The 27,319-nt window shown below is 41.9% G+C and overlaps 1 protein-coding gene across 2 annotated transcripts; it reads left to right on the top strand.

Moving 5' to 3' along the window:
• Positions 1-26,991, top strand: SAAL1 (serum amyloid A like 1). 2 transcript variants are annotated; one of them, XM_061610221.1, is made up of 13 exons: positions 1-222; positions 2,318-2,479; positions 11,367-11,480; positions 13,540-13,623; positions 15,840-15,919; positions 19,295-19,354; positions 19,802-19,917; positions 21,800-21,983; positions 23,095-23,180; positions 23,289-23,477; positions 23,892-24,088; positions 24,889-24,981; positions 26,004-26,991. In XM_061610221.1, the coding sequence occupies exons 2-13, from the start codon at positions 2,354-2,356 to the stop codon at positions 26,094-26,096; spliced, it is 1,422 nt and encodes a 473-aa protein (XP_061466205.1). In that variant the 5' UTR covers positions 1-222; positions 2,318-2,353; the 3' UTR covers positions 26,097-26,991. The 2 variants fall into 2 exon arrangements, with proteins under 2 accessions (XP_061466205.1, XP_061466204.1); XM_061610220.1 differs by lacking the exon at positions 1-222 and adding an exon at positions 484-606.
• The last annotated feature ends 328 nt before the right edge of the window (positions 26,992-27,319 follow it).

Raw genomic sequence — 27,319 nt, forward strand, 5'->3', positions numbered from 1 at the left:
AGGGACGCTGCTGGGTGGTGCATCGCGCGTGTGTGAGATTCTGAGAGGCCGCCGATTGAGGGCGCTGCTGCCGTGCTGGGCCTGTGAAAGAATTGTCAGCTTGCGCGGTGGCTTCGTGAAGCGGCCAGATCCAAATCTCGATTCTGGGCGGAGAGAGAGAAAAGGCTGGAGGCGCCTCACGGCTTTTACGGAAGCCTCTTCCGTTCCTGTGACCCGCTGAAGGTTTGTTGCATTCCTCTACCCCCCCCTCCTCATATTTAGGCCTTAGCCTGAAGCTGCTCATCGGCAGCTTGTGGCTCCGGAGAAAGAAGGCGGGAACGGATGGGAGGCTTGTTTAGAAAAACAACAGACCCTGCCCCATATCTTTCACGTGACATCTTCACTTGTAGGCGTTGGTGCGGGACGGCGAGCCAAGATTGTATCACTCGGGCTGGGATACAAATGCTCCTCCTTGGGTGTCTGTCGATGTCTTGTGGGTACAGAAAGGGGGTAGATTTCAAACGGATTGAGGATCCTGCCCTGCTTTTCGGGCTTCCGGGAACCTTCTCGGGGGTTAACTTGATGCAGAGCTCTTCCCCAGAACTTGTTTGCAGTACCAGGGCTCAGGCAAGGAAGCACGTGAAGTAATTAAAAAAGGGGAAAGCGTTCATTTTCGTCAGGCGGCCTGAGTTAATTTCCTTCTCTCTTAGATGTTCTAAGGGCAGAGGGAAAGAGATGACGACTAAGGATGCAACGCAATATACACTTACCTGGGAGTAAGTTCCATTATACCCAATGGAGCTTTCTTCTGAATAAACATGAATTGCAGCTTGACTCAGTTTTGAATGCCAGCAGCATTCATTTCACAAATGAAGCACTCGAAGCCCCTGTTTAAGCTTAGTTGTGTCCCTTGTTCTTCTGTGTCTGTGCTGCAATTGCTTCTTAAGATTTTTAAGGTTTTTTTTAAAGATGTTTTGTTCGAATGTTTTGAAAGAAATTTCGTTTTAATACTTTTAAAAGTCTTTTGTTTTTAAGATGTTTTAAAGGGCTTTCAGTGTTTTTGTTTGCAGCCTGGGGCTCTTTCTGAGAGGTTATTTTATTTATTTATTTATTATTTCAATTTATATACCGCCCTTAGCAGAATAGCTCTCAGGGCGGTGAACAAACAAGATAAAATACAATATATCATAATAAAAATCATAAAAACATATACAAACAAACAACAAAAAAACTACAAAAACACAATACGACAAAAATTAAAAATACGGATTAAAAGATTAAAATGGTTAAGAAAATTAAAATGCCTAGGAGCATAAAAAGGTCTTTACCTGGCGCCGAAAAGATAAAAGTGTAGGCGCCAGGCGTACCTCTTCGGGGAGGCTGTTCCACAACTCAGGGGCCACCACAGAAAAGGCCCTAGATCTAGTAACCACCCTCCGGGCTTCCCGATGGGTTGGTACCCGGAGGAGGGCCTTAGATTCTGAACGAAGTGAACGGGTAGGTTCGTATCGAGAGAGGCGTTCCACAAGGTTATAAATTTAATAAACAAATTTGTCTGCAGTTGAACTTCTTGAGATGCCCTTTCCTTTCCCTGGAAGTAGAGGATTGTTTGGAAATTGTATTGAACTTCAGGATAAGCCTTCTGAATAGTTGTTCACTCCAAATCCAATGGGACATTCCCCCCCCACTTTATGTGCTTCTAGGTTTTTTTTTAACATTGAGCTTAGATACACCCTCTTTCCCCTAAATAGTTACTGAAGAAGGGGGAGGTTAGGTGAAAAGCATGTGTGTATCCATGTTTTGCTTGGTTTTCATATTTGGTGGTAGTAAACTAAGTCCTACTCAGAGTAGACCCATTGAAATGAATGAACCTGTTAGTTGTGTGTCTTTTAACTTCAGTGGGTCTACTCTGAGTAGGACTAGCATTAACTACCATTCATTATGTGAGAGTGCATTCTTTTGAGACCCAGCACTACATCCCACAATATGTAGGCTTTCAGCAGGTTTGCCAACATCTGAATTTGCCTTTTCCCCTTTTAATTACCGGCCTTGATTGGTTCCCAAAGACCATCTCATACCACATGCCTGGTACTTAATTTTTAAAAACCCACAATGTGATTGCTAATCATATCATTAACAAAATGTGTGGTTAGGCCTTCATTGAGAGGAAAATATTGCAGGACTTTGCTTTTGGAGGGAAAAGAGGTGCATGCATGTGCCTCTTCTGGAAATAAAGGATCTCAGCCTTATCAGTGGATCACTGTTGGGGGGAAAATCACAGCTGGAATGAGCCTTTGTTATTTTAAAATCTTTTACTGTTGTGTTTTCTCCCGTTTAGAAATCTTTTGATCAGGCCGTTGGATTGTTCTCAAATATGGACAGAAATCCATCACCACCTTCTAGTGATGGAGAGGAGGAGGATGTGGTTCCTGAGGATTCTATTGGAAATACAGTCTATAGCAAACACTGGTTTTTCAGCGTCCTTACAAAACTAATTGAGGTATGCTGCATACACTGGTTGGCTATGGCATGAAACCGCTGATGGCCAAACTAGATGAGAGGGCAGCAAACAATATGTTGCTCGAATCTTTGTAAAACTTCTAGCAGTTTTTGATGCTTTCAAAATAATTGTGTTGTGTATGTGAAACATATGCAATATATAAAATAGCATATAAAAGAAATCAGACGGGAAGAAGCCTTTTTTAAGCAAATACTACCTCATTCTGGTTTTGTTAAGAAAAGAAAAGAGAATTCCTTTGGTGGATAGTGTGAGGCCGGGGGAGGGAACAGGGAAGGAAGGAATCTAAAGCACCATCTTCCACTGCAGGAATATTCCATAAAATATTGATTCAAATTATGTAGTAGTTATTGAGATGCTAGATTATTTTAATCCAATTCCAATACTCTTATCTGTTCCAATGCATTGTGTTTTCAGTTCTGTAGAACAGAGGGGCACTCCGCTCCTGCAGATTATTCCACAGAGATTCCTATATTTCTGTTTAATGCTATGGAAAACTATTGGAACAAACAAATGGGTGTGGGTACTAAGTGCTTGCTAAAGACAGACAAAAAAGAGATCCATTTGACCTCTGTTGACAACATTGCTTTTGTTAGAAGTACAGGAAAACTAACCACAATGAAGCGTATCTATTTAAAAAAAAAGTTTTAGTTTAGTTTGTAATAGTAGGACTTTAAACCTTACTGAGAATTTTATCCCCCCACCTCTAATATAATCTTTGTCTCCACCCCCAATTGATGCCTCTTCTTGAACAATTTTGCAATTCATTATCTTTATGCTTTAACTTGGATTCCTGCATTGAGCAGGGGATTGGACTCGATGGCCTTATGGGCCCTTTCAATCTTTACTATTCTGTGATTCTACCTATCAGAGATGCTGTAGCAATAGGATTACCTTTGAGGTTCATCTATGGTTTTATGAAAAAGGTAAACTTTCCCTATAACTTATAAGGAGCTTAGATCTGTTTTATTATGATATTGAAGCCTAGTTTTCAAACATATATTGTGTCCCTCCAACTGTGTGGTCTGCAGTTGTGAAGTGTATATTCTGAGGCTGCAGTCCTATGTGTATTTACTTGGGAGTAAATCCTGTTGACATCAGGCTGCCTGTTATGGATGGGGTTACTCTTTCCTTGAAGGGGCAGGTCCGCAGCCTAGAGGTACTCCTTGATCCAACCCTGTCACTGGAGGTTCAGGTGGCCTAAATGGCTAGGAGTTCACCCTCTTTGGCCCCTTTGGACAGAGAAGGCTTGGCTCTTCCATGCTCTGGTATTCCATGCTCTGGTAACTTCCAGATTGGATTATTGCAATGCCTTCTACATGAGGCTGCCCTTGAAGATGGCTCAGAAACTTCAACTGGTCCAAAATGCAGCAGCCAGATTACTGGCGCGAGTTCCTTTTAGAACTCATGTAACCCCTGTTTTAAAAAAGCTGAATCAGTTGCCTTAAATTTCAGGTCAAGGTGCTCACGTTAGTGTTGGGTCCTAAATATCTGAAAGACCATCTCCTGCCCTACAGACCCTCTCAGGTGTTGAGATCAGCAGAGGGGGGCCCTTTCATAGTTCCACCACCCTTGGAAGCTCAGGATGGTGATGGTCCAGGAGAGGGCATTTTTTTTGTGGCAGTCCCTAAACTGTGGAACTTCCTCCCCATCCAGGCGTGTCTGGCAACTTTATTGTACAGCTTTAGGCAAATGCTGAAGACGCAGCTCTTTATCTTGGCCTTCGACACCTGAGATATATACTTTTAGGATCCACCCTATTTTCTGTGATGTTGTTAGGCTGTTTTTAACAGTTTCAATTACATGCTTTACAATTGTTGTAACCTGCCCTGGGAGCTCTGGGTGAAGGGCAGGTAATAAATTCTAATAATAATAATAAGTGCAACTCAAGTGGACAGGTGATAATTTCATTTTTGTTCTGCTGGTGCAAATGCAGAGTGAAAATAAATTAAAGTTTTCTTGGATGTATACTTTATTTTTGGTATAATAGATTGTTTGTGTTTAGTGATGCACATTGCCCACAGAGAAGACAATGAAACAGTAATGTATTGTTGTCAGTGATATTTGGGTGGAAGTTGCTTATTATGTCCCATTGATTATACAGGAGAAATGTGTCCGTGTGTTTGAGCAGACTTGTGCCTGGCAACAACAAGATTAAATGGCCTCTTAAGCTCTTTCTGTTCAATCTGAAGCCATATACATCATCTATTTTGCATTATAAAAGGAATCTCTGAGGAGTGGGTTGGAAACAAGCATGGAACTAGATATAATGTAGGAAGAAAGTATATTGTGTTATTTCTCAATACAAACAAATCTTTTCAAGTTTTTCTGTTCTTTTTTTTAAAAAAAATCTTTCCTTTAGTTTCTGTAGTTTAGGATTTTTCCTCAGGTAGTCCGACATCATGTGGGAAACACTGCCATCTAGCGTTCGAAGGCAAGAATGGATCGAAGGCAAGACCTGGGGCATTGAGCCCCTCCCACTCCAGTTCATTCTTGCCTTCGTTGGAGGCGTTTGGATTTACTTCTATAGAGTTAGCTAAGTTGGTGATTGAGTGTGTGGGACTGTTGATTCTTTCCTTCTGTTCCCTTCCCTCCTTCACCCCTGGGACGTTTGTTGGGGGGATCTTTTTACTTATTTTTGACTTATTTTGACTCATTTTTGTTCTTCCCCCTATTCAGTCCCTTTGTTGGGGGCTCCGGCGGCTGCCATTCCCCTGTTGGGCTCAAGTCTCTTGCGAGATGAGCCTTGGTTGAGAGCTGCAGCTGCGGCTCTCTCTTCAGCCCTTTCTTTTCCTTGTCACCGCCTCCCTACCTCCCAGGCGGTGGCCGTTTTTATTGTTTTTTACCTCTCTGGGAGCCGCAGCTGCGGCTCCTTTAGCAAACTTTTACCGCCAGCTTAGTTGACGGCGGTGGCTTGTATTTGGCTGCGGCGGGTGGCTGCGGCTATCTTTAGCAAGCAGCGGTTTGGAGCTCACTCCTGCTAGCTGGTTGGCTGCCTTGTGGCACCAGCAGCGGCAGCTGGAAGACTTCCCCCCCCCCCGGCTCGCTATTGAGGCTGTGAAGGGGACCGCGTCTCATTCCCTACAGCTTGCTACTGCTGCCGTTTGGAGCACGCGGAGGCCGCTTTTTACCTTTTTGACTCCGGTTCTTCTCGGATTACCTCCCTAAGTCTGCAGGTGATCCTTTACTACCACCATTGCATCGCCTCCTTCCTGGCCGCCATTTTGTTTTTCATTTTTCCCACTCTTTTCAGCGGGCGCCATTTTGTTTTGTCCTTTCTTCCTGCCTTTTCTGTTCAGGCTCTGCTGGCTCCCCTGCTGTGTGATATTTGGACCGTTTTTTATTTTTAAGTGCAATAATAAAGAGCATCACAAGGCATAACTGCACAACAGCTGCACAACAACTGCTCCATTGTGCATTTGGGACTTTACATTCTCCCCCTACTGAGGGCGTGTACTGAAGTCCCTCGCCACACTGCACCCCCCACCTCTGTGTGTGTGTCGGTGATATATATACCGCATCTCTGTGCGTGTACAATGGCGGACCAACAAGAGGCACATTCGTCTGGGACAAAGCAGCCCTGCAAGACCTCGCATCACAAGTCTGCTAAGCAAAAACAACCCAGACTTCACTCCAAGGCCGTGGCTAAAGCCAAACACCTGTCTAGCCACAGTGCCACCAAGCGACCACGTTATATTTCTGTTCCGCCTTCAGATGCTGCTGGTCAAGAAAGATTAACAGCCCTCTTTCACTCACCAGCTGGATCATCTGAGGATGACTTCGAGGGTTTTTCTAACCAGCCTGTGGACTGTTCCTCTCAATCCATTTTATCACCTGCGACTCATACGTCTTACCAGTCCAGTGAGCCCCCTGCAGCTGTGCCTCAACAAGGGCAACCTCCTGCTTCTTTACTGGGATTGCAGTTGTCGCCTGAATTCCTTTTGCATTTAAAGGATATGTTGAGCTTCTTATCACAAGAGCAGTCGAGAGTCCAAACAGCTCCATTACTTCAGCACAGTAAGCAACGACTTTCCTGTGCTCCGGCTGCGTGTGGCTGTACTGATGTGGTCCCTCCTTCTTCACCTAACCCATTTGATATTATCAGAGGCAGGATTGGAGATGAGATTCCCGGTTTGGAGGATCCAGCGTATTCTCTTCAAGCCGAGGAAGATGTGTGGAGCGATGATGCAGAACTCAAGGAGGACACGTCCTATCTCCTTTTTGATACGGCCGACTATCTTCCCCTCGCTCATAGAGTTCTGGGCACATTAGGCCTTCAAACTCCACAACCCGAATCTACCACTCATCCGATGAAAGGGGCCAAAGTCCTCAAATCTCCCAGATCAACGGACCACTACCTTCCTGTGCCAGACCCCATCGGCAAACTGGCCAAGGAAGAATTGGACCACCCACTGCAGGCACGCTGTTTTTCTGTTATGGCTAAAAGACTCTATGCATTGGCCCCGGACTTCATGAATTGCCTGAATGTCCCATCAACGAGCCGGTCTCTAGTTTGATTTTGAGGTCCCTCCTACAGAAACAAGGGGACTCACAACTAAAGGACCACTTTGAACGCCACATGGACTGTGCTCTGCGTAAAAATCACAAAGCTACCGCCTTCACTATTCAGGCATCTGCTGCAACTTCCATCTTTTGAGTGTCTATGATGTGGCTGGATGAACTCTTGGATGATCCCAGTCCAGACCCTGTAAAGCTCAGAAAGGGCCTGGTAAAGTTACACAAGACTGCAGCATTCATGGCCGATGCCACATCAGATGCCACTCAGCTGGGAGTGCGAGCTCTAGCTTCACAGGTGGTAGCTCGGCGTACGCTTTGGCTCAGGCACTGGGACGCCGATTCTACGTCCAAGGGCAGCTTGTCAAGGGTGCCTTTCTCTGGCTCATTACTTTTCAGAGAGGAAACCCTCAAGGCTGTTTTGGTAGACCCTAAGGACAGCCGAAGACCAGTATTGGCCACATCCAAGAGGGAGGATTGTATGCCGTTTAGAGGTTTCACCCCATACAGCTCCTTTCAGCCCTTTCGAGGAGCGAGGCCTGTGGGATGGGGCCACGATTATCGGTCTTCTGATTTCCGTTCCTCCAGAGGAACCTGGAACAGACAACGCTTCCAGGGCAGAGTCCAGAACTGGGGAAGTCAAGGGGCCTCAACTTCAGCATATGGCAGGGGAGCTCGTCAGCGCAGACAATACTGACGCTTTCCCTGTAGGGGGCAGATTGCTACTGTTTGCAAGTCACTGGTTGCATCTGACACAGGTTGCTTGGGTCAGAGATCTCTTCACCCACGGTTACGAGCTGGAATTTTGGCTGGCCCGTCCAGACAGATTCATCTCCTCCCTCCTGCCCAGAGTCCGAGACAGGCACCAGATCATGCGGGAAGCCATTGCTGATCTTCTCGACATAGCTGCAATAGAACTAGTACCATCGGCGGAGAGAGTGAAAGGGGTTTATTCTCTCCTTTTTGCAGTTCGCAAGCAAGATCTGTCATGGAGGGTGGTGTTAGACCTCAAATTTGTCAACCACTTCGTGAAGTATCGATGATTCAAAATGGAGTCCCTGGTGTCAATTATAGAGGCTCTACATGAAGGGAACTTTCTGGCTTCCATAGACCTGAAAGAAGCATGCCTCCATGTGCCTATCTGCCCTGCTCACAGACGTTTCCTGCGGTTTGCCTTCAGCCCCCATCACTTTCAGTATCGGGCAATGCCTTTTGGACTCTCGTCGGCCCCGAGAGTCTTCACCAAAGTGCTGCTCACCCTGGTGTGGCTTACCTCCGCCTCCAGGGCATTCACATTTACCCTTATTTGGACGATCTGCTGATTCGGGCTGCTTCCAAGGATCTGGCCCTCTCTCACGTTCACTCTGCCCTCACAGTTCTGTGCACCCATGGTTGGCTTGTTAGCCTCGGCAAAAGCCACCTTCATCCAACCCAACAGCATCTGGGAGCGATCTTAGACACCACACGGGCCATGACCTTTTTATCACCAGATCGAATTGTGGCTATCAGAGAGATGGCCCTGGACCTGGCATGTCGTTCAAGCGCAGACGTAATGATTCTGGCAAGGGCTCTGGGGATGTTTGTCTCGACCATCCACATCATACCATGGGCTCGGCATCACACTCGACCCCTTCAGTGGGTCTTACTACCCTTCCAACAGGACATTGACATGTCCAACCATCGCACAATCCACCTGGATCCGTCACTGCGTGCTTCCTTTCATTGGTGGGCGATAGACAAAAACCTCAGCAAGGGAACCTGTTCCGGTAACCAGACAGAACTGTAATAACAACAGATGCCAGTCTATCCGGATGGGGGCCCCACTGCCATTTTCAATTTGTTCAGGGAGTGTGGTCCAGCACAGAAGCGAATCAGAACATCAATTGGCCAGAACTGAGAGCAGCCCATCTGGCCCTTCGACACTTTCAACCTATCTTTTGTCTGGGCCATGTACTGATTCGAACAGACAATACCTGTGTGAAATCTCATCTGAACAGGCAGGGGGGAACCAGATCACAGTTCCTCCAGTTGGAAGCGTCTCAACTCTTCGATTGGGCTGAAATACATCTCATTTCGCTAAAGGCAGAGCATCTCAGTGGTGTCTTGAATGTTACGGCCAATTGGCTCAGCAGACAACAGGTGATTCCAGGAGAATGGAAGCTCCACCCTACGGTGTTCAGCCTTCTCCAACGGCGGTTCGGCATCCTCTTGGTGGACCTGTTTGCCTCCAGTCACAATTGCCAGCTACCTCGCTACTTCTCCAGATATCTGGACGCCAACTCAGAATCTGTAGATGCCCTGTCGACACCGTGGCCGGAAGGCCTCCTATATGCCTTTCCCCCGATATCGCTACTGGGCAGAACCTTGAGGAAGCTACGACGTGAAAGGGCCCGTCTGGTTCTCATAGCCCCATACTGGCCTCGCCGGCCGTGGTTCTCAGACCTGCTCTCCCTGTCAGTGATGGATTCTTGGAGATTACCAGTCAGACCAGATCTTCTCTCTCAGGGTCCGATATGGCATCTGGATCCCAAATGGCTCAGTCTGACAGCATGGCGTTTGAACGGGGACACTTGATTCGTTCAGGACTTTCTCGGGGTTGTGGATACAATCCTCGCTTCTCGGAAGCAGTCAACCTCTCGCATCTATCACAGCACTCTAAATGGTGTGACTCTCAGAACGTCCAACCATCCCAGGCTAATGTTCAACAGGTGCTGTAATTTCTGCATAGAGGTCTGAAGATGAGACTTAAACCTAACACCTTGCGTTGCCACGCCGCCACCATATTGTCTATTCTCTCCATTACATTTCCTAGTGTTCCTATGGGCTCACACCCTCTCATCAAACGTTTTCTGAAGGGAGCTGCCTTACTATCGCCGGCAGTTTGTCACCGTTTTCCTTCGTGGAGTTTATCAAAGGTCCTGCAAGCCCTGCAACGTCCTCCCTTTGAGCCTCTTCGATCTGTGCCACTATGGCTTTTGTCCTTCAAAGTCCTGTTCCTAGTGGCAGTCACCTCGGCGAGAAGAGTGTTAGAGTTGGGGGCACTGTCCTCGGCCGACCATCTCTGTATTTTCCATAAGGACTCTGTGGTTTTGCGTCTAGACCCCTCCTTCTGCCTAAAGGTTGATTCAGCGTTCCACTGCAACCAGGACATTGTTCTTCCCTCATTCTTTCCAAACCCCATACATCCACTGGAGAAGGCCTGGCACTCGCTGGATGTCCAGAGGGCCCTCAAGACCTACCTGTCTCAAACCCAGGACATACGTTCACCGGATTCACTGTTTGTATCCTTTCACCCTCGTACTCTCGGGAAAAAGGTGGCCAGTTCTACATTATCTTGTTGGTTGCGTGCCTGCATTGCATTGGGCTATGAGTCCCTTCAGCTGCCAGTGCCTTGTAATATAACGGCGCACTCAACTAGGTCAGCAGCCACTACGGCCGCTTTCACAACCAACTCTCCTCTGGCATAGATTTGCAGATCAGCTGTATGGTCTACCCCAAATTCCTTCATAAGACATTATAAGATAGACCGTTACGTTTCTGCTGATGCCTCCTTTGGAAGGCGTGTGTTACAACAGGTTCTTTATGACAAGTAATCAACGGGCTGTCCCGCCCTATTAGGGGCTACTTTGGTACATCCCACATGATGTTGGACTACCTGAGAAAAATGTACCATTGGTATCACCTGAAGGGTGATTTTCTCAGGTAGTCCGACATCATGGCCCTCCCTGTTGGAGGCTATCTGGGTTCTAACTCTTCGGAGATAGATAGTCAAGACCCATTTTAGAACTATTAAACTGCATGTAGTGTCTGGGTTCTTATTTGAGACAAGATTTTCCTTGCTGGTAGGCCCATTGGCCTTTTTTGTCTTCACAGATATCTCACTTCGGTCTCATCACGAATGAACTGGAGTGGGAGGGGCTCAATGCCCCAGGTCTTGACTTCGATCCATTCTTGCCTTCGAACGCTAGATGGCAGTGTTTCCGACATGATGTTCGACTACCTGAGAAAATCAGCCTTCAGGTGATACCAATAGTACATTTCCCCTAGTGGTGATAAAATGGTATCTGAATTTTCCTCATTTGTAATCTCAATGCAAGAGAACTACAATAAGTGGAACAGACACTTGATTTTGAAATTGTGCATGGGTCTGGCATTTCATTCACAAAATTCAGAGGTAATGCATTGGGCTATAAGCCTGCTACGATATAAACTTGGTAGTAAGTCTCACTGAGTTCAATAGGATTTACTTCCTAATAAGTGTCCATAAGATGGCAACTTTAGTGTCGCTTTTCAAAACATTATTATTGTGCTACTTTGGTCCCTTATATCAATATGTTATTTGTTCCTTTGGAAGGTTATTAGCCCTAAAAAAGAAGATTCTGAGTTGAACAGTGTTGAAGAACAGGTGGAGCTGGATGAAGATATGGAGAATGATATTTGCAAAGTATGGGACATGTCAATGGATAGGGTATGGGTTATTTTTATCTGCTTGTTTTTTAATATTTTGATATTTTTGATAGTTTTAGTTGTTGCTATCTGTGGATATCTGCAAATATATTGTGCTATGTTGTAGTGTTTCTCTTATTGTACACCCCTTCAATGCTTTAAAGGAAATGGGGGTGCCACAGCATGTGATTGTCCTGATGCACAACCTATAGTCTGGGGACAAGAGGCTACTGTAAGGACAGAATATGGAGAAACCAATTGGTTCCCAGTCAGAAGGGGTGTGAGACAGGTGTATTTTATCACCCTATTTGTTTAATCTGTACATAGAACATATCATACGGAAAGCAGGATTGGACCAAGATGAAGGAGGTGTGAAAATTGGAGGGAGAAATATCAATAATTTAAGATATGCATATGATACCATACTACTAGCAGAAACCAGTAATGATTTGAAACAAATGCTGATGAAAGTTAAAGAGGAAAGCACAAAAGCAGGATTTCAGCTGAACATCAAGAAGACTAAAGTAATGACAATAGAAGATTTATGTAATTTTAAAGTTGATAATGGGGACATTGAACTTGTCAAGGATTATCAATACCTTGACAAAGTCATTAAACAAAATGGAGACAATAGTCAAGAAATCAGAAGAAGGCTAGGACTGGGGAGGACAGCGGTGAGAGAACTAGAAAAGGTCCTCAAATGCAAAGATGTATCACTGAACACTAAAGTCAGGATCATTCAGACCATGGTATTCCCGACCTCTATGTATGGATGTGAAAGTTGGACAGTGAAAAAAGTGGATAAGAGAAAAATCAACTCATTTGAAATGTGTTGGAGGAGAGCGTTGTGGATACCATGCGCTGCGAAAAAGGCCAATAATTGGGTGTTAGACCAAATTAAACCAGAACTGTCACTAGAAGCTAAAATGATGAAACTGAGGTTATCATATGTTGGACACATCATGAGAAGACATGATTCACTAGAAGGGACATAATAATAAAATAAGGCACATAATAATAAAATAAATTGTTAAAATAAAATTAATCTCTTCTGTAAAGATATTTGGGAAATTAAGAGAAGTCTGTCTTCTGTTTCTTAAATATTTTAGTATCTAATATGCTTGTCAAAGAATCATGCATAGGTAGTGTTGGCTGGGAACAGAGTCCAACTGCCAAAATATTTCAGTTGTGGAATTGTGCTTTTTTGTGCTATCTGTTCTCACTCTTATTGGAAGATTTCTGTTAGTTGTGCTCAGAAGAGGTGCGTTGAAATCAGTCACCCAACTGTAGTCACACTCAAAGTAGGTTATCACCCATTGTATATTGGCTTGGAATTTTTTCTAACCTGATACTTTTTAAAAGATAAGATGAAGAATGATGGGTACCTTCTAAAATGTGCATTACTGTAGCAACTCAAGTTGCATATCATGAGGGTGTACTGTATGTGAAACATTGTTTCCACAATTCATAAGTGCTTTGTGATGGACAACAAATCTGGGCCAGTTTCACAGCAGGGTGGGGTTTATGTGAGAATAAATAGAATCTTATTAGCTTTCTTTCTAGTTTCTTAATGTCTTATAACAATTTACCCTAAGAAGGAATATATGTTTTTCTTTTTGTGGAGACATGGCCTAATCATTAACTTGAGTAATAAGGATGTCGCAAACAAATTCAAAATGACAAGAGTTCAACTGTAGTAGGTAAATAAGAACTGAGAAAATAGCTACTTATAGTTGAGAGCCAGTGTGGCATAGTGGTTAGAGTGTTGGACTACGACCTGGGAGACCAGGGTTCGAATCCCCACACAGCCATGAAGCTCACTGGGCGACCTTGGGCCAGTCACTGCCTCTCAGCCTCAGAGGAAGGCAATGGTAAAACTACCTCTGAATACCTCTTACCATGAAAACCCTATTCAAAGGGTTGCCATAAGTCGGAATCGACTTGAAGGCAGTCCATTTCATTTTCAGTTGAGTATGAATGGTGGTCATTTAAATCTGAGTGAGAGATGGTCTTTTGAAAGTGAATTGATTTTACATTTCTCATGTAACCCTCCATTAACACATATTCTTTCTTGTTTTTAGGATGTTGCTTTATTTCTACAAGAGTTTAATGCCCCTGATATATTTATGGGTGTGTTTGCCAAGTCTAAGTGTCCACGGCTTACTGTAAGTCCTGTCATGATTTTGTACCCTGTTTTATTAATAATGCATTGTCCTTTTGATGTAGTTCATATGCCATATGTGGGTAAGTGTAGGTTAAAAAGCAAAACGGTATAGATTTGATATTTTGCTCTACCAGCAGACAGAAACCAAGGGCAGTTTCAACTAAAAAACTGTGCTAGCCACCCCCTCTGGTGCCATCCCCAAGGGTATAATAAGGTCTAATATTTCTAAATTTCCAACAGCTTCTGTTCTTAGCCAGAGTTCTTCACAATATAATTGTAAGACTTGATTCCTCCTTACTTGGTAACATGGCAATCACTCTAATGTGGCTCTTAATAAAATTAAAAGTACAACGTCTTAGGTCAGTGCTACCAAATCCTTGGGGAGGAGGATTACATTGGTGCTTGGCTTCTTTTTAAATTAGGGTAACCCAGTGCTTGAAAAACCAGAACAATTAGATGGTATAGGATTGTGGGCTTGTAAGGGCCACAATGGATCATGTAGTCCACTTTTCCTCCTTTATAGGCTCTTTGATTCACATATCCATGCCTCCCAAACTGTTCTTAAAAACTTCCGAGAAAGGTTTCAACAGCCTACCTTGGCAGCTTATTTCACTAGTAATTCACCTGCACCCTCTTGCTGGAAGATAGAAGGCCCGGCTGTTATTCGTGTGTCAGGGCACAATCATCTCTCAGGTGGCATCACACTTACCTGAGAGTAAAACAATTTCACTCAACTGGAGTTACTTCTCAGTAGACACACATAGGATTGCACTGTTAGTGTCTTCTGGATTAGACTCTTGTAATACACTGTGTGGGGCTACCAAGGAAGATGATTCAGAAGCCTCATGTGATGCAGAAAACTGCTGCCCAACTATTGACAGGCATTAATTGACATAGCTGTATAATGCATGCAATGAGACAACTAGATTGGCTTCCCATTTATTTCCATGTCCGAGTCAAGGTAAATATTTTGACCTTCAAAGTATAAATAGTCTGGTGGCTGATTATTTTAGGGACAATCTCATTCTATATAAACTTCCCATAAGTTTTAACATTAGCCAGAGATGCTAGTCCAGCTTTCACAAGATGTGAGGAATCATTAGTTGTAGCCCTGGATCTCTGGCTTTTTCCCCCTCTGTGGTGTCATTCTGCAAAGAGATTTTATTTTATTATACTGTGCCATTGCATTTTGTTCACTTGTTTTGTTAATCTTTTTTTCTACTGTGTTGCTGGATTTGTGTCTCGTGTTCTACCAGTACCTGGCAAAATACTGAGTTTAGCATATTGTTTAGGAACTTGTTTGTTGTACACTCGTTTGGAAATGCAAGTTGAAAAGCCGTATACAATGTTCATAATGTCAGTTAATACATTAATACTTGGGAAGAAATTTTATTTATTACCTTCTGTTCCACATTTTTTAAAACACTTGTATCATATGTTTTGTCATTTATTGGAAATATTTTTTATTATTGTTCCCTTTTTTCTGTAACCATTTTCTAAGCACTTTCAGATTTGACAATATAATTTTTCCATTGTGTTGGCCAAAATGAAATACAATTCTCTAGGGGTGAAAGAATTTCTGGCACACTTTTTTTTTAAAAAAGCACGACTTCTTAGCTATGATAGACTTAGAGTTAGAATCTACACAGTGGTACAATATAATTGAGGAAATGCCGGTTTGTTGGGGATAGTCTCTTCAGACTCTTGGTAGTTGATGATACAGTTCAAGTTCTTCCCTCCAGAGCAAGGGAAGCAGGAGGAGCTGCAGATGTACTTGGGGGTTGGCTGATGGAAAAAATGCTGGCCCACAAACCAGATCTCCATTGATCTGCAGTGTTCTGGCCCCTGACCACTGGTGATATGTTACATGTATATATGCTGAGAGAGGTGTCACCGTGCAAAGATTTTTATTCTTACAATGGAAAGCTCAATATTTTATTAGTCCATGTTCTTCTAAAACTTAGAACATCTGGCCACTGTCAAAGAAGAAGGCATGGCTAAATGTTGCTCTGCTCTGACTTGTATGGCTACTGAAAGCCAAGTGAGGGGTGTGGGTATTTGGCTAGAGACTGACAGTAAAAAGGATATCTGTTCTGTTTCTTGACTCTATTCTCCCTCTACCATTTTTTTCACCAATGTTTTTTCCTTATGTAGCTTTATGCTAACTGTAGATAAGCTCTGCTTTACATGATTACTCCACTATATTTGGCATTTCAGGAAATCTGTGTGGGAATACTGGGTAATATGGCCTGTTGCCAAGACGTATGCATGTCCATTAGTAAAGATGAGAACCTTGGGTAAGTAGTATGCTTGTTCTTGGCTTTTCAAACTTTATGAAATAGTAAATATTTCAATTCTTAATTGCTGTGAAAGCACTAGGAATGCAGACAGCCCTTTACAAAGTGAAAGAAAAACAAATTCCCCGTGTTAACATTTGTAAAGCTAGACAAGAGGGTGAGTGTTAACAAGGGTGAGTTTGGGAGTAAGATGGTTTAGTCAGTTTTCAGCTTTGCTGCAGAAGAAGCTATAGTGAGAGGGATCATTGGCATGGCAGAGGTCAAAGTCACAATGTAAGGATCAGGAGTAATTGAGAAAAGGAACTGATAGATTGAGACCTATTTTTCTATGCCTTTTGTGTTGGGAAGGCAGAAGGATGGAGAGAGCGAGAGCTTGGAGGTATTGAAAGGATTTCTGGAGGAGAATAGAATGTCTGAAAGATACTAGTGTGAAGGGGGGAGGAAAGTGAGAGTGTGGGAAAGAGCAGGGAGGAAATGAGTAAGTACTTTCATCCTGAATCCCCAGGATGATGGACAAGAAGAAGAATATTTTAATTAAGGTGGAAGGAGGCGATGTTCAAGAAGTAGTATTGGACAAGGTTAGGTAGGATTAGGAGGAAGAGTCCGGATTGCTGGTGTCCATTTAGCCTTTGAAAAGGTGAGCACGAACTTGGACAAAGAAAAAAGGATCATGGGCTGGGTAAGGTCTCTGGTGGAAAAGACATGGCAAGATTGTTTGGGGCACTGTATGAGTAAAATGCATGGTAGATATGATTAGTCCAAACTCAAGGCTTTTCAGTGATATGTTACTGAAATGCTTCCTTTTTGTTATTATTTTTAGATGGACCAAAAAACAGGATCCAACATGTGTTTTTCTCTCTGGTGGGGCAAGACCAGTTTCTTCCTGCTGTACTTGGCAGACATATTTCCTTCCCTTGAATGCTGTTAGGCATTGGTCCCCCCCAGCAGCAGATAAACTGTAGCTTACAGGTTTTTTGCAGCAAACTCCTGTAGGAAGTATAAACATTCCCACAATAGAGATATGCATTGGGAACACAAATCCATCCAGCTGTTTTTCTTCTGTTTTTGATTACTTTTAAACCTGCAATTGATCCTGTTTTTGAGACGTACAAGCTTTCCAAGTGTAGAGACCTTTGTTTTTAGTCACATGGAACTTATTTTCTGATGGTAAGCCTATATAAAAGCCCTATAAACATATACAGTGCCTTGCAAAAGTAATCAGACCCCTGACCAATGCTCTCATATAACTGAATTACAAATGGTACATTGTAATTTTGTTCTGTATGATATTTTGAAACATTGAAACTCAAAATCAATTATTGTAAGGTGACATTGGTTTTATGTTGGGAAATGTTTGTAAGAAACATAAAAAAGCAAACATGTTGCTTGTATAACTATTCAACCCTGTGCTGTGGAAGCTCCCAGTTTACACAGATGAAAAAAATTGCTCTATCGAGGACACAGTTACCTTACCATTGGCCTCCACCTGTGAACCATTAAAGTTGCTGTCACATTGTCAGCATAAAAACCCCACTGTTGAAGGATCACTGGTAAGGCTGCGGATTTGAAGGAAAATGAAGACCAAAGAGCATTCTACAGAAGTGAGAGATGATGTAATACCAATGCATAGATTAGGAAAAGGGTACACACTAATATCCAAGTGTTTGGCTATCCCAGTGAGCATAGTTGGATCAATAATCAGGAAGTGGAAGCTGCATCACACTACTCAGGCCCTGCCAAGAAAAGGCTGTCCCTCAAAACTCAGCCCTTGAACAAGGAGACTTGTGAGAGAAGCCACAGAGAGGCCAACAATCCCTTTGAAGGAGCTACAGAGTTCAGTGGCTGGGAGTGGAGTAATGGTGCACCAGTCAACCATATCAAGAGCTCTGCATAACACTGGCTTGCATGGAGGGTAGCAAGAAAGAAGCCATTTCTCAAAAAGTACCATCTGAAAGCACGACTGGAGTTTGCCAGAAAACATGAGAATGTGCCAGCTGCAATGTGGGAAAAGGTTTTGTGGTCAGATGAGACCAAGATAGAGCTTTCTGGCCAAACCCCAAAGTGCTATGTGTGGCGCAAACTTAACACTGCCCATTCCTCAAGACACACCATCCCTACAGTAAAGTATGATGGTGACAGTATCACGCTGTGGGGATGCTTCTCATCAGCAGGGACTGGACATCTTGTTAAAATTGAAGGAAGAATGGATGGAGCAAAAGACAAGGAAATACCGCACGAGAAGCTGCTTCAGTCCACTAAAAAACTGAAGCTTGGGAGGAAATCCAGTTTTCAGCAGGGCAATGATCCCAAGCACAAAGCAACATTGGAGTGGCTCAAGAACAAAAAGGTGAATGTCCTACAGTGGACCAGTCAAAGTCCTGATCTCCATCCCATTGAGAATCTGTGGCGCTCTTTGAAAATTGAGGTCCACAAGTGACGTCCAACCAACCTGAACGACCTGGAGCAAATCTGCCAAGAAGAATGGGCCAAAATCCCGCCGACACTGTGTGCAAAGCTAGTACCTACCTACCCCAAAAGACTTAAAGCTGTTATGGTAGCGAAAGGTGGCTCTACCAAATATTAATGTGTGGGGGTTGAATACTTATGCAAGCAACATGTTTCAGTTTTTTGTTTCTTACAAACATTTCCCAATATAAAACCAATGTCACCTTACAATAATTGATTTTGAGTTTCAGTGTTTCAAAATAAAATAGGGAACGGAGAAAGGAGGTGGGGGGGGGGAAACCAGGATGCCGTAGGAAGAAAATGCAGATAAAAAGGTTCCAATGATTTTATTTGAAAAAGTAAAAAAGCATGTGCCCAAATACAGACCCTGAAACCACCTGATCAAGAAGGATACCGTATCTCCTCCTTCCTTTTCAGGAATCCCCCGTATCCAAAAATTTCCTATGGCAGTCTTGATCCGAGTGCTCTTGCTGTTTTAGCTCAATGTCATAGACTGCCAGTTTTAAGAGTTCTATATCTGATTGAGTAACTAAGCTTAGTGATTTGGCCTCGTTCGTTGTTTTTGTTATCTTAGCTGTGTTGGCAGTGACCACCTCTAGCTTAGATTCCAGTGGTTTAAGCGCTACTGTCCATTGCCTATTAAGTGCTGTATCAATAGACAGAAAGTCTATTTCAATTGCCTTCTAGGCCTTAAAGAGTCTCATGGTGATCAGAAAGAAAGGATTATGCTGTCATTACCGTTAGCGGCTAGGCCCCCCCCCCTTTTTATTTTTTATTTTTGTAGGTATAAACATTAGAGATATGTGCTTAGGAGATGGCTGTAAAGTTCAGAAAAGCTGATGGGAAATTCTCACTGCCTCTTTTTCAAGATGTTTAACTGACATTTGCAGTCTGTTGTCATTTTTCCAGACAGATGGTGTTGCAACGTTTATGTGATTCCGATTCTCCTACTCTGCTTGAAACAAGCAGGTAAGCTATTTTGTTAATAACTAAAATACTTCAGCATTAACTACCCCTATGTATTGAGTAGTAATGCATGTAAATAACGTATTAGTAGGTGGCTCTTTATTTCCTAAATGAGGGCTTCAGTCCTGTGTATACTTATTTGGAAGCAAGTGCTAGTGAATCCAGCAGGGCTTACTTTCTGGCTTCCTTGTTATTTCTCTTCTACCTAAAATCACATTAGAATTGATATTAATATGTCAGATTCTTATTTTTATTGTATCTCTAATAGACATTACTTATTAACACTTCTGGAATTAAAATTAACCACAAATCTTATTCATGTCTTCTCAAAAGTAAGTCATTGACTGCAATGGGGCTGCCTTCCAGGTAAGCGGGTATAGGATTGCAGCCTGAATCTTGGTTTTCTTTTAAAAAATTTCATACTAATTAAACTTGTATATTTCTCTCTAGGTTGTTGCTGACTTGCCTCTGCCAAACTGACGTGGCCAGTATTTGGGTGGAAACAATTCGAGAAAGTCCCTCAGTGTATGACTGTATCTGTTTTATCATGTCTAGTTCAACAAATGGTAGGCTATAATCTGAATATTATCTTGTCAGTTTTTGTTTTTTTATAAAAAGTCTAGCGTGTTTGAGAACTCTTTATTTAAGGAATGCTGTTATATTCCCTTAAAGAAACTTGTTCCAAGTGTTTTAATTAAGGAATATAAAAAATATTTATCGCTTCATAAAAAATTATTCAGAATGCATTCAGATCATACCAACCGGTGTAGCTGCCTGTGTCTTTCCCTCCCGTGATTGTAATTAATCTTCTGTTCTGTGTTCAGACCTTCCCAACACTGATATAGAACCTGCATGCAAAGGGGTCTCCATGAAACTCCACAGAGCCCTCTTACTTCATTCACTTCACTTGACGCCCATTTTTGTTCACTGAAGTTGGGGGAGGATAAAGGGAGGATTCTGTTGAGCCTATGGAGATCCCTCTGTGCTGTGTGCAAGGAGGGAAGAATCATATCCTAACTAAACTTCATGTGTCTGGATTTGTGGATTTATTCTTCAAGGGTACACGTGTGCTATAGAAAGTTGTAAAAGAAAAAAATGCAAACCTGTTCATTCTTTGAAGTTTGACAAGATTTAGGTTCCCTCTCCCCAGTTTTTTTAAAACTCGTGAAATTTCAAGATCAATAATTTTTCATAGTATCATTATTGATATTATCATGGTCATGGATATTGTGTTTCTATTCCACTCTTCCTCCCATAGGACCCCAGGTCAGTTATATACAGTATCATAAAAAAACAATCTTTACAATAATTAAAACACCTAAAATACTAAAAAATGAAAACATTTGCAGATCCACACCTTAACAGTTTTAGGTAAGGCTTACACTGTAGGTCTCAGCCTTCTGATGAGTTTCAGTGAAAACCATCTGTCTTTTGTGTGCCTAGATTTTTCAGTATTGTTTTTAGGATCATGGTGTTAGGGCATGGGTTGAAACTCCATAGAACGCAGTGGGTTTGCTGCTGCATAACTGGTACTGGGGATTGTGATGAAAGATTTCGGAGTCCATTTCTAAGTGTTGTGTTGTTAACTCTGGAAACTAAAAAACTCCTGAAGCTCAGGAAGGAACCAAATAAAGAATTATAAGGTGCATGAGTGACAAGTAAAGGAGAAGGAAGGAAGCAATGAATATTGTTTTTAGATGGCTACTACTTTGGCCATTGTGTTAGATACTTATTTACATTTCTTTCTCTCTCTCTCTCTCTCCCCCCCCCCAATAAACCAATAAGCTACTGGGCCAGGTTTAACTCTTTGTTTTGACCTATAAAACCCTAAACAACTTGTTCCTTCAGGTTTCCTGGTCCCATCTTCCTTATTGACCCACATGATCATTGCAGTCAGTTGACAAGGTTGTCTTGGTTGCGCTGCAGCCTGTGGAAGTGCATTTAGCTACAACCACTTTGCGACAACATTGGCAACAAGAATGGTGGCACTCTTGTTGTGGAACCATCTGAGCTTAAGTGAGCACCAGCGTTAATGACATTTTGGTGTCTTCTAAAAACACATTTGTGTTCCCAGACCTTTGCTAGCGCTTGGCTCTAGTAGGTGACAATGCTGTTTAACTTTAACTTATTTCAGTAACTTTGCGCTGAGTAACCGGATGCTTTTATCTCTTATGATTTTAGTGTTTGATATGTATTTTTAAATGGTTATAGGTATGTATTTTAAAACTGTCTTGAGACAGATGTTGGAGATGGTATAGAAATGTTTTAATAAGTTCTCAAAGGGCTTACATTAAAATTAAGTCCCAATAATAAATGTAACTGAAGGAACCCAGACTGAAAATATATATTGAAACTGTTTTCTGTGTGTTGCTTTCTAAGAATTGAGCAAGAGTACATTTTGCTTTACTAATTCATGAGTGTATAAATGATATTTGATGTTTGTTACAGTGGAGTTGCTAGTGAAAATAGGTGAGGTGGTCGATAAGTTGTTTGACTTGGATGAAGAATTAATGTTAAACTGGATTAAGAAAGGTTCTTGTCAGTCAGTGGTGCAGCCTGCAGATGATTCTCGAGATGAGGTTCCAGATTTCAAGATTGTGCCTTGTCTGCTTGAAGCTGTAAAACAAATCTGGTATGTATATGTCTTTATATGACAGCATGTGATATTGTAACTATCATACTGCACTCATTTTGAATAAAATCAAGCAAAAATCTTAAAATAATTGGACTGACTACATTCATATCCCATTTTTTGTGTCATCTATTGATTACATTTTTATCCCCTCCTTCTTCCAAGAAGCTCATGGCATCATACATATTTTCCTTTTTTCCCATTTTATGAAGTCAGCTAGGCTGACTGGCTCCAGTTCAACGAATGAGGCTCAATGCTGTGGGGGGTTGAACCTGAATCTTCCTGGTTTTAGTCTTCCACACTGCTGACAACACCACATTGGCTTTCACCTTTTGAGAAGCTGACTCTGAAGCTACCTCTATAAAGGATTTCCTAAGAATTCCCAGGAAATAAAAAATGTACCTGTGTTATGCATAGTGGCTTTTGGGTATATTTGTACAAAGTTACGAGTGACCAAAATGCTCTTGAAAAAGCTTTATAGGGGAGTTGGGCTTTGGAAATAGCTGAACCAATAAGGCTGCTGCAGAAGAAAGCTCCTGTGAACTTCATTACCTCATTATTAACTCTACAGCTCTTTTCTGCTTTAGGCAACTTCAGTACTCATCTCAGTTGAGCCTTGTGTTTGAAAGTAAACATGTGCTGATCCTTTCTTGCTTCCTTTTTTTTTTTTTTGCGCTCGCTGCAAGGCTACTAATATGCCACGCAAGAGCAGTCAGGCTACAGTGTTCCATTTCCCAGGTATAGAGGTTGCTTGAACTGTCATCTGATGTATGACACAATATGATGTAGATGCCCCTGTGTTATAAAGTCGATGCTTGACCTACTTGCCAAGGCAATAGGAAGACTTTTTACCATAGGCATTTGTATTTAAAATAGAACCATCCCTCTGTCTGTTTGCCCTTAGGCTTTTGCTTTAATGGAGGAGGGAAAGCTTGTTCAAGTGAAGGGAAAACAAGTGACCGTGCCTGAACAAAAATAGTTGCTTGTTCAAGTTATATAATACTGAAGGGGAGGGCTAGAAAGAATATAAGAAATACATACATTTTACATAATGCATAAAGATTTCTTGGTGGTAATAGTTCTAAACATCATTTGTAATTATTTACTGTAGCTCAGATAATAGTTCTGAAGGACTTGATGTTTATATGCATATCCTCCAGCTGCTCACCACTGTGGATGAAGGCATTCATGCTATTGGTAAGAAGTTTGAACTGCACTTTATTGTGACAACTTATCTGTAAAGAGTTCTTTGGTAAAGACTTTTTCCATATGTTGCATGAGTGATTTCTTTTTTCCGTTCTCAAGTACAGGCTCCTGATAATGGAAAAGAAACTTGGAGTTTGCTGTATGACCTTTTTTGCCATGAACTCTGCCAGCCAGATGATCCACCAATTATTGTTCAAGAACAGAAGACAGTCTTGGCATCTATTTTGTCTGTGTTATCCGCCATCTTTGCTTCACAGACTGAACAGGAATATATCAAGATGGGGAAAAGCAAGTGTCTTCCCCCCTTTCTTCCTTATCACAAGAGCTAACATTTTAGGGAATGTAATCTAAGGTTTTAGAGATAATCATGGCAATTTGGAGTTTAAAGTACTGGTCATGGGGAATGAGAAAAATTATGGGATTATGATCATTTAGTTTCTGTGGAGACCTTAGTTGAGTGACTTCCCTGTACGTTTAAACTTGCCTTGGTGGCTAGACTCCCTCCTCCTCATGTTTTTTGTCGGGGATAATTCTTTCAGTCCTTCAGCATTCATTATTATCATTTATGATAAAGCATGCAACGACGTATTTTAATTTTCCATCCAAACCCTCACAGGTCAAAACCTTTACTTTGTTGCTTGGGGCAGGGCACCAGATGTATTTGTCCACAAAGTTTTTGTTTTTATTTCTTCTACATATCAGATATGCCTCTGATTGATAGCCTGACTAGAGTCTTGCAAAACATGGATGAATGTGAGAAGAAATCTGTAGACATCTCCAACAAACCCAAGTCAGAGGAGGCTGAGAAGTTGGGAATAGCTGAGGAAGATTTCCATTTTAAAATCTTGAAAGACATATGTTGTGAGCTACTCTCCAATATGCTTCAGGAACTTTCGAAGGTAAAAAAAGCATGCTTTTGGTTTCAGTCCTGATTTTCTCACTAGTGTAGGAACACCTGTGGTTATTTTTATATGGGCTATGAAGTTAGTTTTTAAATATTTTCCATGGTATGGTAAATGGATTTCATCATGGGGAGACACATTCACAAGACAGCTTCGCCACCTAAAAACTGCTGGGAGATGACTCCTTGCGTGTGGCTGGTTTGCATTTAAAAGCAATTATATGGATTGAGAAGTTACTGATTCATATAAAAATCTGATTAGAAAATTAAATTACTATACATAAAGAATAAAGTGCTTTTAACAAGTTAATACCTTTGGGGGATGAGTGGCTTTCCTTTAGGTTTTGAGTAAAAGGTTATATACCTGTCCTCCTGTATGTTAAATGCTGGTTTCACAGTTGGACGAGCACTCACAAAATACTACTACTACTGTAATTGGGTTGATTCAGAGATTCTGTCATGTACATCATGGTGCTGAGGCACACATGTAGCTCGTGCAAAAACATACATCTCCAGTCATTTGAATATTGGGTATAGATCTCCACATACAAAGCTGTTGCTAATATTGATATATATTGATAGCTCCTTGATCACCTGGCTTCCATATGTGGATTGGACTTTCATGGAGCTTTGTACTGGAGCATGATGGTATGAAGTTGTCATTTAGCACTTGAACTTTGTTGCCGACATTTTATTAGTGGTAAAGTACCACATAACCATGTAACTTCAATTGGATATCAACAGACACGCACACAAATATATATGTTATATGAACAAATAATGGTTTGGTGTTTCTAGGAAAACATACTGGAGGGGCTCAAGCAAGGCCATCTAAATGAACAGAAATGTTCTTGTGCATTTCAAAACCTTCTCCCATTGTATCTCTCTTCGGTATGTATGATCTCTAAAATAAGCAGCAAGTGTGTTTGACTTGACTGTAAGACAGGCTGAGAACAATTGCTGTAGTGTAGGCTGTTTTTAGAAGACTGTTCTTAGAATTTTTAATTGGATTGTTTTAATATTGATATGCTTGCCACCCTGGGCTCCTTTTTGGAGTAAGGAGCAGGATATAAATTTAATAATAGTAACAACAATAATAAATGTACTATACAGCAACAACTGAAATACTAGAGCCCTTCAGTCAAAGAATTGTTTCACATGTAAATTAATATCTACATGTGAAATCAAGGCCCACATGTAATGTCTGTTGATTGACAGGTAAGACGCCCCACCTGCCTCTCAGAATGGTCCCCACCCCTGGGGTAGGGCATCTACTATAGCCAAAGCAATAACAGTGAACATTTTAAGAAACGTGGGTTGTTGTCTTCAGTGTACATGACAATTGTACACAAATTGCGTTCACTGATACCAGTGAAGGTGGAAACAGAGAAGATTTTGAAAGTAATTAGACATTTAATAGGTAATGAGAGAGTCAGTTCAGCTAGAATTCTGGAGAAGATTAAATCAGGGATGGTGGTCTTGAAGCAGCCCCCAATCATCTTTTTTACTCCTCCAAGACCCCACTGATTTTGGTAGCAAAAAGAAAAATAATTTAAATTTGGCACAGCGCTGGGGTGCCAGAGAGGTTAAAACCTCTCTGCCCCGTCCCTTGATGGGGATGCAAAAATTACCCCTCCCTGATCATCTAATGGATCATTTGATGAGCAGTGAGAGGATGATGATGCGTGGGAGACTGTGAATACAAGAGTGTTGAGTAGTCCTACCCACCCATTGCTGGCATATGGCCCTCAGAGGGTGAATGCAGCCCACAGGCCAAAAAGGGTTAGCCACACCTGATTTAAATAATCAATTTGGGTGGGATGTTAACCTTAATCAAAGATGCTGTACCAAATATTCTGGTAATTCCTGTCATCTCACCTGACTCATCTTGTTGACACTTTTATTTTACACAGGTGGAGAATTTTCTTGAAGTGCTGAAAGAAGCTGATCAGGTCCTTGCAGGCAATTTAAGGAAAAAAATCCCAAGTTCGAGACTCCAAGAATAAGAGCATATGTATTGTATTGTCTTACAGAAAGATTTTGTATCTTTTATTACTGTTTTAAGAAAGCAATGTGTGAAGAATTCAGAACTTTGTCATATTTCTTAAACTTCTCTGACACTCAGACAAGCGTTTTCATAAAACAAGGATGGAAGTGATGGAGAATGGCACGCAAAACAGACTTTAGGAGAGCTTGTTTTCCATCTGCAACTCCACATTTCTAAGTGTTGTACATGAGGGGGAATACGAACAGTTTTATTTGTTAGTAGCCATTGAAATTGTCTGCCTCCACTTAGTTGCCAGAACAAATATGCTTCATTAAAACTACAGTTTGTATGTAGTTTCAAAAAGTTACCTTTGAATGGTAATGTTAATTACAAAATAAGATGTTCTGAAGGAGATATCTGTTGCTATGTTATGTGCAAGCTTATCCTAATGTCGTTTTCTGAAGGGGTAGAATTGTATCTTGTTACAAGCTGTTTGCTTTCAGCTCATAGTGGCAATGGAATTTTTCAGCCAGGAAAAAAATGTAACTAAACAGGCCCTAAAAAATGATATTATAGCTGGGATCCACTTGAAACAAGTGGCTGCTCTACTTCCGTATGGGAGCTTTTTAATACCTCCCCCTTGAAGAAGCAGCCTCCATGCTCCCTGCAAACCCCTTTCCAATGGTTCCTGCAAATTGACAAATACATATGATATAAAGAGCTGCTGTTAAAAGGAGTTTTTGTCATTTTTCCGTGTGTACAAGCAGAGGTGAGTTTGAATCTCACACTGTGTGTGTGTGGCATTTTTATATGCAACTATCAGTGAAACTGGTTTTATATGTATAATGGAAATTTATTCTTGAAACAGATTTTACATAAGATGTTTATTAAACACACACACTAGAATGATTTTATACAGTTGGGGTGTGTATTTATTTGTTGGCACAAAATACTCCTGTTTTGGCCAGCTCTGTTAGGGAGCCAGCAGAGGAAGATTTTAAAAACTATCCAGAAATAAGCTTTAGATATGTAGTCACTTTCACAGTTTGATACATTCCTAACTGTAACAGTGACGTGTGTATGTGACAGAGGTCCTGTTTGTGCAGTACTTTTACTTCACGGGGCATGTTAAATGGGCTCTGTGTGATGATTTCTGCACATTATTTCTGCCACTGTAATGTGTACCATGACTCATGCAATTCTTCCACTTCATGTGCCGACATTCTATGGCAGCAGCTGCCA

Source organism: Rhineura floridana, chromosome 2, assembly GCF_030035675.1.
Source record: "Rhineura floridana isolate rRhiFlo1 chromosome 2, rRhiFlo1.hap2, whole genome shotgun sequence".
Classification (NCBI taxonomy): Eukaryota; Metazoa; Chordata; class Lepidosauria; order Squamata; family Rhineuridae; genus Rhineura; species Rhineura floridana.